This window comes from Natator depressus, chromosome 6, assembly GCF_965152275.1.
Source record: "Natator depressus isolate rNatDep1 chromosome 6, rNatDep2.hap1, whole genome shotgun sequence".
NCBI lineage: Eukaryota > Metazoa > Chordata > Testudines > Cheloniidae > Natator > Natator depressus.
Genome location: NC_134239.1, coordinates 30,204,694 through 30,220,343, shown reverse-complemented (window position 1 = coordinate 30,220,343; position 15,650 = coordinate 30,204,694). Strand labels below are relative to the sequence as shown.

General features: G+C 44.1%; 1 protein-coding gene across 1 annotated transcript in view; it reads left to right on the top strand.

Annotated features, from left to right (window-relative positions):
- The first annotated feature begins 297 nt into the window (after positions 1 to 297).
- Positions 298 to 15,650, top strand: part of LOC141988365 (uncharacterized) — a 39,997-nt gene continuing 24,644 nt past the window's right edge. The window contains exons 1-5 of the mRNA XM_074954146.1: positions 298 to 562; positions 10,704 to 11,057; positions 11,901 to 12,227; positions 12,970 to 13,080; positions 13,988 to 14,389. Of these exons, the coding sequence (XP_074810247.1) occupies positions 487 to 562; positions 10,704 to 11,057; positions 11,901 to 12,227; positions 12,970 to 13,080; positions 13,988 to 14,389 (1,270 nt within the window). The 5' untranslated portion in view covers positions 298 to 486. The remainder of the gene's footprint in view (positions 563 to 10,703; positions 11,058 to 11,900; positions 12,228 to 12,969; positions 13,081 to 13,987; positions 14,390 to 15,650) is intronic.

Genomic DNA, 15,650 nt, shown 5'->3' with positions numbered 1-15,650 from the left:
TTTCCATAACAACCTCCCACATTTTTTGAGCCATTTCTCTAGTTTTGGACTATTTTTCGTCTCGCAGAGAGAGGCTATCAGTAGCCTAGCAGCTACAAAATTCCTTCATTTCTCTTTGGGTGACTCTTTCTGCCAGGCATTACACTTTTGTCGGGGTAGGGCTTTGGGCCATGGGGTGGGGAGGTGGAAGCTGGTGGGTCAGTGCTTTTAAAAACAAGGAAGTCCCAGCTTTTAGTGCTTGCGTGGGGGGGTCACACAAACGCAAAGCCAGAAAATGACTGGTGTTTCCTTGTACAAAGTACACGCCATGCGGCGTGCCAGCTGCGATCCAGGCTTCGTGCACCGCGCCCTTCTTGGGGCCAAGGATACCAGAGAGAGAAAGTAAAAGGGAAACAACGTCCCTTTGCCATCCAGACGCACGGCGCTCAGGCCCGGGGCAGACGGAGCAGAGCGACCGCCGCCCCCGGGCTGGGTCGGCCGCGGGCCATGGCGTGGGCAGGGGGCTCCGCTGGGCAGCGGTGGCTGCTGCTCCTGGGTCTCGGCGGCCTGCTCCAGCTGGCAGGTGAACGAGCGCTCGGCCGGGGGCGGCCGGGAGGGAGGTCCTCGGGCCACAGCGATGGGAGTTGCGGGCGGCCCCGGTACAGAATCGGGCCAAGCTGCGGGTGCCCCCGGGCCAAGGGGTATGGGGTGGGGGGCGGGTGTAGCGCCCAGTGTCCCCGGCGTCCTGAGCCTGCAGCGGGGTGGGATGGGGAAGGGTTTTGAGGGGCTCCCCCCTCTCATTGCAGGGGTCAGTTTGCCTGGCCCAGCTGGTGTCTTGGGTTTAATTCTGTAACTGCGCCGTGTTCCGATTCCCCGGCTGGGCCCGGCCTCCCCAAAACCCCCCCGCCTGTTTACTAGTCCGGTCTGGCCTCTCCCTGGGGCTCGGGGCTTATCCTGGGCCTGGCTGTTTGTTTAAACCAGACGTTTAATATTTAACTTACAAAGGGCCATTCGTTTAAAATGTCACAACTGGAGGCTGAGTCCCGTGGGGAGGTGACGCTAGCGAGTCAGTGACAATCCCCACTCTGACTGGTACCAGAGCGGTTCTTTTCACGCTGTTTATTAATTAGAGTTTGAGTGTTAGGTCTACCATAATTCGATCTCAAGCCACGACCAGCCTAAACTCCCCCTGTATTTTCAGTGGCGTAGCCTCTGCTAAAAGAAAAGGAGTACTTGTGGCACCTTAGAGACTAACCAATTTATTTGAGCATGAGCTTTCGTGAGCTACAGCTCACTTCATCGGATGCATACTATGGAAATTGCAGAAGACATTATTATATACACAGACACCATGAAACAATACCTCCTCCCACCCCACTCTCCTGCTGGTAATAGCTTATCTAAAGTGATCATCAAGGTGGGCCATTTCCAGCACAAATCCAGGTTTTCTCACCCTCCGCCCCCCCACAGACAAACTCACTCTCTTGCTGGTAATAGCCCATCCAAAGTGACCACTCTCTTCACAATGTGTATGATAATCAAGGTGGGCCATTTCCTGCAGAAATCCAGGTTCTCTCACCCCCTCACCCCCCTCCAAAAACCACACACACAAACTCACTCTCCCGCCGGCAATAGCCCATCCAAAGTGACCACTCTCTCCTTACAACGTGCATGAAAATCAAGGTGGGCCATCTCCAGCACAAATCCAGGTTTTCTCGCCCCCCCCCCCAAACTCACTCTCCTGCTGGCAATAGCTCATCCAAACTGACCACTCTCCCCACAATGTGCATGACAATCAAGGTGGGCCACTTCCAGCATAAATCCAAGTTTAACCAGAAGGCCGGGGGCGGGGGGGTAGGAAAAAACAAGGGGAAATAGGCTACCTTGCATAATGACTTAGCCACTCCCAGTCTCTATTTAAGCCTAAATTAATAGTATCCAATTTGCAAATGAATTCCAATTCAGCAGTTTCTCGCTGGACTCTGGATTTGAAGTTTTTTTGTTGTAATAATAAACAATGGTCACATAGACACCACCCTATACCGGAAACCTACTGACCACTATTCCTACCTACATGCCTCCAGCTTTCACCCTGACCACACCACACGATCCATCGTCTACAGCCAAGCTCTGCGATACAACCGCATTTGCTCCAACCCCTCAGACAGAGACAAACACCTACAAGATCTCTGTCAAGCATTCTTACAACTACAATACCCACCTGCGGAAGTGAAGAAACAGATTGACAGAGCCAGAAGAGTACCCAGAAGTCACCTACTACAGGACAGGCCTAACAAAGAAAATAACAGAACGCCACTAGCCATCACCTTCAGCCCCCAACTAAAACCTCTCCAACACATCATCAAGGATCTACAACCTATCCTGAAGGACGACCCATCACTCTCACAGATCTTGGGAGACAGGCCAGTCCTTGCTTACAGACAGCCCCCCAACCTGAAGCAAATACTCACCAGCAACCACACACCAGAACCACTAACCCAGGAACCTATCCTTGCAACAAAGCCCATTGCCAACTCTGTCCGCATATCTATTCAGGGGACACCATCATAGGGCTTAACCACATCAGCCACACTATCAGAGGCTTGTTCACCTGCACATCCACCAATGTGATATAGGCCATCGTGTGCCAGCAATGCCCCTCTGCCATGTACATTGGTCAAACTGGACAGTCTCTACGTAAAAGAATAAATGGACACAAATCAGATGTCAAGAATTATAACATTCATAAGCCAGTCGGAGAACACTTCAATCTCTCTGGTCACGCAGTCAGAGACATGAAGGTCGCTATCTTACAACAAAAAAACTTCAAATCCAGAGTCCAGCGAGAAACTGCTGAATTGGAATTCATTTGCAAATTGGATACTATTAATTTAGGCTTAAATAGAGACTGGGAGTGGCTAAGTCATTATGCAAGGTAACCTATTTCCCCTTGTTTTTTCCTCCCCCCCCCCCCCCCCCGGCCTTCTGGTTAAACTTGGATTTATGCTGGAAGTGGCCCACCTTGATTGTCATGCACATTGTGGGGAGAGTGGTCAGTTTGGATGAGCTATTGCCAGCAGGAGAGTGAGTTTGTGTGGGGGGGGGGGGCGAGAAAACCTGGATTTGTGCTGGAGATGGCCGACCTTGATTTTCATGCACGTTGTAAGGAGAGAGTGGTCACTTTGGATGGGCTATTGCCGGCGGGAGAGTGAGTTTGTGTGTGTATGGGGGTGGGGGGGTGAGAGAGCCTGTATTTGTGCTGGAAATGGCCCACCTTGATTTTCATGCACGTTGTGAGGAGAGTGGTCACTTTGGATGGGCTATTACCAGCAGGAGAGTGAGTTTGTGTGTGTGGCTTTTGGAGGGGGGTGAGGGGGTGAGAGAACCTGGATTTCTGCAGGAAATGGCCCACCTTGATTATCATACACATGGTGAAGAGAGTGGTCACTTTGGATGGGCTATTACCAGCAAGAGAGTGAGTTTGTCTGTGGGGGGGCGGAGGGTGAGAAAACCTGGATTTGTACTGGAAATGGCCCACCTTGATGATCACTTTAGATAAGCTATTATCAGCAGGAGAGTGGGGTGGGAGGAGGTATTGTTTCATGGTGTCTGTGTATATAATAATGTCTTCTGCAATTTCCACAGTATGCATCCGATGAAGTGAGCTGTAGCTCACGAAAGCTCATGCTCAAATAAATTGGTTAGTCTCTAAGGTGCCACAAGTACTCCTTTTCTTTTTGCGAATACAGACTAACACGGCTGTTACTCTGTAGCCTCTGCTGTACTTCCTGTTCGATACGCTAGGGTTGTGTTGCTGTGTGCTATTAGTCAGCTGCCCTTAACCCCCAAGTTGGCTACATGGTGAGCAAAGTGATTCCCCTCTATCAGTAATTTGTACAATCAGCTGTTCTTAAATTAGTTAAAAACACATTGGGACTTATTTAGATGAACTGGACTTACATTTTGCATTCAAAGACTGATCTTGCAATGCAAAATTGCCCTTATTCAAAGAGTGCAGCTCACATAAATGAGCCTCAGGGTTCTTTCACAAATTTTAGCACAGCTCACTGTGCAAACTTTTTATTTACATATAAATAAAAAAATAAGTTGGTTGGACTGGAGCCTGGGACAAGCTATTGCCACTTAAGCAGGATACCTCTAGGCTGGTACTCTTTTTAAGTAGGCAAGAGCCCATGAAGGATTGCAATAGCAACACACTTGTGCTGGTCTGTTGCTGTGTTGACTGTTCAAGATGGAAACACTCAATTCAGGAGAAAAAAAAAAGAAGAAAGTATCTGTCTACCTCCCTTCTAGTAGATTCAGATTTTCTGACTATGATTTATCCTCCATGCCAGTGCATAGCACCCTTTAAATCGTGGCCGGAGTCCTGGGGTAGCAGCAGGAGCTGGGAGCCTCAGGGCTCAGCAGCAATTTAAAGGGCCCCAGGTTGTGGACCTTTAAATCGCTGCTGGAGCCCTGGGGTAGCGCTGGTGGCAGTGGCCGGGAGCCCCGGGCCCTTTAAATCACTACTGGGCCATGCTGAAGGACAGGCTAGGGGAGTCTGGCCCCAGCCCCGCCCCTTCCACCCCATGCCCCGCCCGTTCTGGTTGAGCCATCCCCCCACCTTGCTCAGGATCCTGTCCGCCCTGCGTACCGGTAAGTCCCTTAAATTACTTTCACTCCTGGAATCAGTTATTCTCCCACCTAACTCAAGGCTCTCAGTTCTTTATTCAAAGTCTAATTTTAAAAAAAGCAATGTAAGTTTACATTTTTAGAAATTTCACCAGAATAAAGGATATATAGAATAAAACAAAGGAAAGTTTTGTAAAAGTATAGACCCAAGCAAGACCCCAAACCTATACAGTGTAATTGCTTCTTAATCCATAAAAACCTGAAATTTCAGGAAGTATAAACAACAAAATACTTGGGTTGCTAGACCGTGCTGAAGCCTGTGCCAAAAACCCAAGTAGAAGCCCTTCAGGGAGTCTGGGTATGTACTCTTGTTGCTAACCCATGCTGAAGGCCATGCCAACATATCTACACTTCACTGTTATCCATGCTCTAGCTAGCTTAAAGCTACCACAGGTATGCTTACATGTGCTACAATCACATTTTTCATTTGGAGTGCAGACATACCCTGCATGACCACTAAAATAGGCTTGTAAAAGGATGCCAGCTATTTCTGTGGGACCAGATCCTTAGGGCTGGTTATGCAGAAGCGATGGATGGGGTGACCCCTCACTGCCATATAAACTGGGATTTATCCCACAACAGTTGGGTCAGTGCAGGAATCTCACTCCTTCTTCATAGAAGCAAGTTGGGGAAGTGTTTGGGAAGGGAAGAGGAGCTCACATAAATCAACTTTTTGCCTCTCTAATGAGCTCCCAATATCCCGGTTCCTCTCCATTACTTGGGCTGCAGTATCACACAGCCACCTGCTGTGGTATGGAGGATGGGACTAAGATCTCTGTATTCTAAAATATTTTTCTTTTTCTTTTGTTTTGTAATATCCTTCTACTTCTCCGCCTCATCACCTCCTCTGGCTGCCAGCTCCCTTTCAGTGCTGTCAGCTGAAAGGGCTGCATTAGGGGAGAACATCCCTTTTTTAAGTTCCTTTGGAGGCTGTGGGAAGAAAGAAGAAACGAACCCACTATCACACACATCATGGCGCTATAAATTTGCAGTGCCTTGCTGATATCTTAGGGTGCACAACCACCAGGGAGCAGGAATCATTCTGCCTCTGTGTAGGGGTGCGGATGAATTAATTGGCCACCCATTAGGGAGGGGTTTCCCCCTCCACATCTGCTGAAGTTGCCTCCATAACTGTACAGCGCAGTTGGGCTGCATAAGTATGGTTGGGTGGTTCCCCACTGCTTCAAGATTCTGCAGTAATAATTAAATTCTTGAGACCACCATTAGGCCTCCTATGCTCTGTACAGGTCTTGTCAATGCAATGAGTACAGTAAGAAAGTGATACAACCTCCACTCTCCCCTGGTAACCTTCCTCACGCTCAGCACATGCCAACTCTTGTCATCTCTCCACTCTGTGGAGTGTTATACAACGATTCCTGAAGGTCCTCGTATGTGAGCAGTCAAACTGCCTGAGCTCAAGAAGTTGAAAATCAACAACACTGAACCACATGTGAATGCACCAGACTTAGGGGGAGATCACCCATTTGAGAGACTGATGTTGCAGTTCTCTATATTATTTGGTGATGCTGCATTACATCGTCCTGTGTGTACAGAATGCAGGAAATACAGAATGCAGCAAATAGAGACAAGAGCAGAAATGTACCTGAATGGAAACAGTGTCCCCAAGCAGGCCCATAGGCAGCCATGCAAAAAATGTGTATAGGGAGACACCTTTTCTTTTACTGTTGTCATTTAGACGTGCCCAAGATTGAGATCATTTTGGAGATCCTGGAGTTCTTCCCTGGCTATTTTGAAACAGCCTGTGGAAGTCTGACACATTTCCAAAGATAGATTCTTGCATAAAATCTATCTGTATTTATTATTTATCTGTCTTCCCAAAGGGAAGGGAGAATTTTTTATTTCAGAAGGTGGAGGAAGCTACCAAGGATAGGCTGATCTAGATTTGATTTTGACAAATAGGGAAGAACTGGCTGAGAATTTGAAAGTGGAAGGCAGCTTGGGTGAAAGTGATCATGAAATAATAGAGTTTATGATTCTAAGGGTATGGCTACACTTCCAGATGTAGAGCGCTTTGAGTTAAACCAGCCTTTGTAGAGTGCAGTAGGGAAAGCGCTGCAATCTGTCCACACTGACAGCTTCAAGCACACTGACGTGGCCACTTTTGCAGCACTTGCAGCGGCATTGGGAGCATTGCATTATGGGCAGCTATCCCAGCATGCAATTGACTGCAACGTGCTTTTCCAATGGGGGTGGGGTGGAGTGTGACAGGGAGTGTGTTGTGTGTATGTGGGGGGAGAGAGAGTGGGCTTTTGGGGGGCTGAAACCATGTCAGCGTGCTGTCTCATAAGTTCAGACAGCAGCAGACTGCCCCCTCCTCCCCGCCTCTCTCTCTCTCTCTCTCTCTAACACAGACAGCATTCCACAGTAACAGCTTGCTTTGTCTTGGAGCTGGCTGTCAGAAACGGAGCTTTCAAAGGGCATATCTGCATTCCTAGGCGAGTTCAAAACAACGACAAGAGTGGCCACTTGACTTAAGGGGATTATGGGATGTTTCCGGAGGCTGATCAGAGCGCAGTAATGCAACACCTCATTCACACTGACGCCCGGGCGTTTCAGCCACTACACAGCAAGTGTTAATCTTCTCGCCGAGATGGAGTACCAGCAGCGCTGTACCCGTAAAGTCAGAGTGCTCTATCTGCCTTGCTAGTGTCGACAGGTAGTGAGCTAGGGCACCCAGGGCTGCTTTAATGCGCTCTAACTCGCAAGTGTAGCCAAGCCCTAAGGAATGGTAGGAGGGAAAACAGCAGAATAAAGATAATGGATTTCAAGAAGACAGACTTTAGCAAACTCTGAGAGTTGGTAGGTAGGATCCCATGGGAAACAAGTCTAAGGGAAAAACAGTTTGAGAGAGTTGACAATTTTTCAGAGAGACATTACTTAGGGCACAAGAGCAAACTATCCCACTGCATAGGAAAGATAGGAAGTGTGGCAAGAGCCCATCCTGGCTTAACCAGGACAACTTCATTAGTCTCAAAATCAAAAAGGAGTCCTACAAAAAGTGGAAACTCAGTCAAATTAAAAAGGATGAATAAAAAACAAAACAAAACACACAACACAAGCATGTAGGGATAACATTAGAAGAACCACGGCACAAAATTAGATTAAAATAGGTAGAGACATAAAGGATAACAAGAAAACATTCTACAAATACATTAGAAGCAAGAGGAAGACCAAGGACAGGGGAAAGAGTGAGGAATGAGGGGGGAAGATAACAACAAAAAAAATGGAAATGGTGGAAGTGCTAAATGCTTTTTTTGTTTCAGTTTTCACCAGAAAGGTTAGTAGCAATTGGACTTCTAACACAGTGAATGCCAGTGAAAATGAGGTATGATCTGAGGCTAAAATAGGAAAAGAACAAGTGAAAAATTACTTAGACAAGTTAGATGTTTTCATGTCAGCAAGACCTGATGAAATACATCCTAGAATACTCAAGGAGCTGCCTGAGGAGATATCAGAGACATTAGCGATTATCTTTGAACACTCATGGAAGATGGGAGAAATTCCAGAGAGCTAAAAGATGGCAAATATAGTGCCAATCTATAAAAACAGGAATAAGGACAACCTGGGGAATTACAGATCAGTCATCTTAACTTCAGTACCCAGCAAGATAATGGAGCAGATAATTAAGCAATGAATTTGCAAACACCTAGAAGATAACTAAATAGCAGTCAGTATGGATTTGGCAAGAACAAATCGTATCAAACCAATATAATAGTTTTCTTTGACAGAGTAACAAGCCTTGTGGATGGGGGAAAGTGGTATATGTGGTATATCTTGACTTTAGTAGGATTTTTGATACTGTCTCACATGACATTCTCATAAACAAACTAGGGAAATATAGCCTAGATGGAGCTATAATAAGGTGGGTGCATAACTGGCACGAAAACCATTCCTAGAGAGAAAAGGAGTACTTGTGGCACCTTAGAGACTAACAAATTTATTTGAGCATAAGCTTTCGTGAGCTACAGCTCATGAAAGCTTATGCTCAAATAAATGTTCGTCTCTAAGGTACCACAAGTACTCCTTTTCTTTTTGCGAATACAGACTAACACGGCTGCTACTCTGAAACCATTCCTAGAGAGGAGTTATCAAGGTTCACAGTCATGCTGCAAGGGCATATTGAGTGGGGTCCTGCAGGGATCGGTCCTTGGTCCAGTTCTGTTCAATATCTTCATCAATGATTTAGATAATGGCAGAGAGAGTACACTTATAAAGTTTGTGGACAATACTAACCTCGGAGGGGTTGCAAGTGCTTTGGAGGATACGATTAAAATTCAAAATGATCTGGACAAAGTGGAGAAATGGTCTGAAGTAAATAGGATGAAATTCAATAAGGACAAATGCAAAGTACTCCATTTAGGAAGGAACAATCAGTTGCACACATACAAAATGGGAAATGTCTGCTTAGGAAGAAGTACTGCAGATAGGGATCTGGGGGTCATAGTGGATCACAAGCTAAATATGAGTCAACAGTGTAACACTGTTGCAAAAAAAGCATCATTCTGGGATGTGTTAGCAGGGGTGTTGTAAGCAAGACACAAGAAGTAATTCTTCCACTCTACTCTGTGCTGATTAGGCCTCAACTGGAGTGGTGTGTCCAGTTCTGGGTGCCACATTTCAGGAAAAATGTGGACATATTGGAGAAAGTCCAGAGGAGAGCAACAAAAATGATTAAAGGTCTAAAAAACATGACCTATGAAGAAAGATTGAAAAATATGAGTTTGTGTAGTCTGGAGAAGACAAGACTGAAGGGGCATGATAAGTTTTCAAGTATATAAAAGGTGGTTACAAGGAGGAGGGTGAAAAGTTGTTCTCCTTAACCTTGAGGATAGGACAAGAAGCAATGGGCTTAAATTGAGGCAAGGGAGGTTTAGGTTGGACATTGCGAAAAGCTTCCTGTCAGGGTAGTTAAGCACAGGAACAAATTGCTGAGGGAGGTTGAGGAATGTCTGTCTTTGGAGGTCAAGAACAGGTGAGACCAGTGGTTCTGAACTTATTTACCATTGTGGGCCGCATATGCAGCACTCTATGTGTTATGTGGGCTGCATCCACACAATATATAAACTACCTGTATGGCCCTGAGGATGTCACATGGACCACAGCTGTGTGCTGATTGGGCCACAAGTGGCGTGCGGGCCGCGGGTTGAGAACTACTGGGTTAGACAAACACCTGTCAGGAATGGTTTAGTTATTACTTATTCCTGCCTTAAGTGCAGGGGACTGAACTATTGAGGTCCCTTCCTAGTCTTACACTTCTATAATTCTATGACAAGGAATTGGTGGTGTTGTGTCCCTCTTCCCCTCACCCCAGTGGCGATATGGGGACCCAGCAGCACAGATTTTCCTTTAGAGGAGATGCACAAGTGGCTTCTGACTCGGACACTGAGTCTAGTGTTGAGGGCGCTAGCCTGGGACTCAACTGGGTTAAGTTCTCCACTCCACAACAGACTTCGTGCCTGGCCATGGGCAAGGCATTCAGTCTCTCTGTGTGTCATATCCCAATGGGTAAATTGGGGATAATAGCACTTCCCTACCTCACAGGGGTACTGTGAGGATAAAATACATAAAAGAGTCTGAGGTGCTCAGCGATTATGATAGGGTCCATATAAATACCTGGGATGGATGGATGGATGGATAGAATGCACATTTCTCTTCCATTAGGTGCTGCTGTAGTTCTACCACAAAGCTCCAGCGTATTACATGTAATATGCAGTGTATGCACTGCTAAAGTCTCTCCTGCATTGTAGTTCCCAAGAGCCAGGGCCACCCAACTAGCCTGTGTTATCTCGATTATTTCATTCAAATAAAAGCAAAAATTGTTATTCATAAAGCCATTATCAATTTAGAAAGGAAAGCTTTCATTAGATTTCCATTGAGACAGGTTACAGAGGATTATGGGTCAGGAAACAGGCTACTAAAATACCGAATGATCCTTCAGCCAAATAACTGCGTTAAAAGGAAACTTGCCTTTAGGATGTATTGCTCAAAATATATACTTTCTGTTTTTGAAGAAACTCTTCAAGTGCTGATGGGAAGCACCCCACAAATAGTGTCACTGAATGATAACATCTCCATACCATGCAAGATCTCTGGGTACAATACAGCAGAACTGGATCTCAAGAATGTGGGAGTTACCTGGTATCTTAAGACTCCAAGAGCAGACCAAAAAGAGGAAGTATTCACATTTCTTATTGGAGACCATACTCCCCATAGAAATGGGGCCAGTATGTCTGACAGTGACCTGAGAAGAGGAAATGCTGCACTCTCTCTCCCACAGATACAGTTTAAGGAAGCGGGAACATATACCTGCCAAGTTACCGTCACCCCTTTTGATGCTCAGGGAACAGCTGTTTTAGAGGTAGTTGGTAAGTGATTTTATTGTAGAATTTCTTTCATATTGTATCCTGGGGACTTGAAGGCAGATTATTTGAATATGGGAGTCCATTTTAGGGTACTAGTTTCCTCACCCCACGGAGCCTCTGTGGAGGAGTGGGAATTGCATGATATAAGTGGAATAGCCCAAGAAATTGGGTAAGTTGTGCTGCCAGTAATGATGGCAGGAGTTTGGTGAGCACACCTGCCCTGGGAATGTATATGTGGATTGGCAGTCTTCATCTTTGGGGTTTGTCCTGGTATTTTCTATATATCTCCATCTTAGTTGCCTTGGAGAAGGCACAATCCCTGTTCTCTATTCACTGTCACTTTCCTTGCTACAAGCAGAGAACACTGCAGCTCATTTTCCCCTGCAACATCTCCACAGTGGTATCAGTCTAAATATTCCCCTTCCATGATTTTTTTGCAGATGAGGGGAAATATGGATCTAAATAAGCCTGTTTGTCATAATTGCTAAGGTTCTAGATAGATAAGGTTTTCATCATCCAAACCTTAGTCTTGCAGTGGCATTTTCACTAGTCAGAAATGCTGTAAATCTGAGACACTATTATTCTCTCTCTATAAATTTTTTTTAGAAATAGCAGAGAATAACAAAACTGCCAAGGTCCTAATGAACATTAGTGCTGTTTATCATCCAAGTAATATTCCCTACTGCAGTCATATTTCCGGGGAAAAATGACTCGTTTAGGGAAAAAAGATGAAACATTGCACATATCAGACATTTAGGTAATATGTGTGTTACAACAAAAGTAACATTATTAAAGTGTCACCATAGCTATGACTATAACCGTAATCTAACTTTTTTCTCCATACAGCTCAACCAACTGTCAGCCTGTCTCCAAAGGAAGTTACAATAGAAAGCGACAAGGAGAAGACCCTGTCATGTGAAGTCAATAAGTTCTATCCAAATTCGGTTGACATTAAGTGGATGAAGATTTCAAAGAATAATCAGGACAGTAGCGTAACAGCAGAGGATATCTGCACAGGAGCCTCTGTAGAAAATGAAGATGGCACATTTAATGTCACTAGTAAATTAAGGCTGCAACCGTCTTTGAAAGATAATGGAAATGTCTATAGATGTATTGTGAGTCACAAAACATTTTCTGCCAAGTTACTTCTCAATAGCACCTTGACTGTCACAGGTATCCATCCCCTTTAGGGTCTTATCTCTTTTCTTTGATATGTCATGTGTTCCAGAATGCTGTGGCTAGACCTCTTTTGAAGGAATTTAAACCATGTCAACCTTTTGCTATCCCTGGGGTGCAGTGATATCAGGTGTCACTTAGGAGAGACAGCGGGGCAGGAGAACTGGCCATGCAATGACACTCAAAGAAACAACTGTGGAATGGGAGGAGTGGCAGAGCAGCCCAGGAGTGCCAGTCTGCAAAAAGAAGAGGTTGAAATATGTTGGCGCCACGGACACCTTTGGATATTAGAGCTGTTCCAGGTGCACCATTTTAGTGGCGTGTATTTTTGGTGGTAGGTCAGGCTAACAACATTTTGGTGCCTCTCTAAGCTCACTGAGTTGATCCAGACTTGTCTTTAACAAAAGGCTGTTTTTGACTCTACAATACATTGCAACACTTTTTTGTGGTCTTCATCCGTGAAGGTTTGCAAACATGTAATGTTTGAAGTGGGCGTTTCAGTACTCTTAGTGGTCTCTTATTACGACCTTTGGAAGCTCTGATCTGATACAACAAAACATACCTGGCAGTTATTCTGTGGTCTCTTTTGTAGTTCAGTGGGTTATAAATTTTAGGCCTACTTTAACTTTTCTGTGACATTTCAAATATTCAACAAGGAAATGAAGGAGTAGATATGTTTCACTAAATTCTTTGATTTGAGCAAGTTTAGGATTATCAGATTTTTTTTTTTCATTCACAGCCCCCAGGTCCGATTCAAGCATTTTAATTGGAGCTGTCATTGGAACAATAATAGCCTGTATTATTGTGCTCGGTTTGGGAGTTTTCATGTACAATAAGTGTTTTAAGAAAAGTAAGTAGTTTTAAAGGTGCACTGTGCTAATGAAATCCTAATGGAAACTAATAAACTTAGAATTCAAATATTCACAAGAGCTAACACTAGTGGACAAACTAACAACAATCAGTACCTCAGAATGCTCTTTAGCCACCCATCAGTTAACTGAAGGTTAGTCAAATGTCCCAAAAGCAGGGCACGCCATTGCTTTTGTTCCCCTGCTTATCCAACCCCCATTTTCACTGAATCCTTCACTGCCTCTGAAGCCCTTTGGGAAAAAATTAGGTATTATTTTGTATTTGACTAGAACATTTTAAACAAATTGGAACATGATAGGTATTAAATAGGAGAAGTGACAGGCTTGGTAAGAAATGCTCTGCTTTCATATACTGTCACAAAAGGATTTGCTCTTAAAGTTGCCTTTTATTGGTTTAGTAGGTGAGAGTGTCATTCTGAATTCTTCCATACAAACACAACATCAGTAGTAACTGGAATTAACTTGAAGTGATAACTTTTAACAATATGATCTATTTTTTTAGTACTAACTGTACAGAAAAAATACTGATACATAAAAAGGGAGATGTAACCCTTGCTCAGATACCCCTTTATTGAGAAAGATTTATGTGAAAGACTAAAAATTTGAGGACTATATGTATCTGACCATATAGTCACTTATCTACTAAGGATTGTGGAGAAGAAACAACAATTGGGGCATTTGAATCAAGGGAATTCAACCATATGGTAAATTTAAAAATTCAGCATTGGTAAAGATAGTTAACGTTGGTAAGCACAATGCTTTAGCATACAGAAATACAGTGTAACTTATGCAGCAGAGATAGAAAAATTGCAGTTCACCTTTTAGTGTCATTCTTCCCAACATGGTGCATTGTGCAACTAACTTACATATTTTCATATTTTATTGCAGTTCCACCAACAATAATGGTATTCATAGGGAATGTGGAAATGAAGCATTTAGAAGACACTTCTTTGTATTGTCAATTTTCTGGCTTTCGTCCAAAACCTATAACTGTAGCTTTTTTTCTGAAAAAGTATCTACAAAAAGAAAAGGAGAAAATTTACTGTTGGAACAGTGAAAAGGATGACATCCAGCAAGATGGGGAAAGTGCTGCTCTCCTGACTAAGTCAAAGAATTTTCAGTTTCAGATATACTTGAAGTCACTAGATAATGGCACTTATGAAGTTCCATGCATCATTCATATATCTCCAAACGTGCATGAGCTAGATAAGGCAGAGCTTTCTCTTGAAATCACGCACGAGGCCCTTCACCAACATCCTGCTATTGAAACAACAACACTGAAGGTCATAGGTAAGCAAAGTGCTTTGCAGTACGCAAAGTTTAGCTTCTTCAAGTTCAGTTACTGTCTGAATTAAGAACATAAGAACTGCCCCATACTGAGTTAGAGCAATGGTTAATCCAGCTGAGTATTCTGTCTCCAGCAGTGGCCAGTGCCAGAGCTTCAGGGGAAGCATACAGAATAGGGCAATATTGGATTGATCTACCTGTCTTCCCCTCCCACACAGTCAGAGGTTTAGAGACACCCAGGACATGGGGTTATGTCCCTGACCATCTTGGCTAATCGACATTAATGGACCTATGCTCCATTCACTTATCTAGTTCTTTTTTTAACACAGTTATACATTTTGGCCATCACAGCATCCCATACCAGTGAGTTCCACAGGTAAACCATGTGTTGACTGAAACAGTACTTCCTCTTGCTTGTATTAAACTTGCTGACTGTTAATTTCATTGGGTGGCCCCTGGTTTTTGTATTGTAGGAAAGGGTAAATAACACTTTCCTATTTATTTTTTCCACACCCTTCAAAATTGTATAGACCTCTGTCAAGGTTCCTTCCCCACTCTGAACTCTAGGGTACAGATGTGGGAACCTGCATGAAAGACCCCCTAAACTTATTCTTACCAGCTTAGGTTAAAAGCTGCCACCACCAAAGTGTTACACAAAGAACAGGGGAAGTGCCCACTTGGAAACGTCTCCCCCCCAAAATATCCCCCCAAGCACTACACCCCCTTTCCTGGGGAAGGCTTGATAAAAATCCTCACCAATTTGCATAGGTGAACACAGACCCAAACCCTGGGATCTTAAGAACAATGAAAAAGCAATCAGGTTCTTAAAAGAAGTAGTTTAATTAAAGAAAAAGTAAAAGAATCACCTCTGTAAAATCAAGATGGTAAATATCTTACAGGGTAATCAGATTCAAAACATCGAGAATCCCTCTAGGCAAAATCTTAAATTACAAAAAGACAGAAAAACAGGAATATACATTCCATTCAGCACAGCTTATTTTATCAGCCATTTAAACAAAACAGAATCTAACGCCTATCTAACTAGATTGCTTACTAACTCTTTACAGGAGTTCTGACCTGTATTCCTGCTCTGGTCCTGGCAAAAGCATCACACAGACAGAGAGACCCTTTGTTTCCCCCACCTCCAGCTTTGAAAGTATCTTGTCTCCTCATTGGTCATTTTGGTCAGGTGCCAGCGAGGTTATCTTAGCTTCTTAACCCTTTACAGGTGAAAGGGTTTTTCCTCTGGCCAGGAGGGATTTAA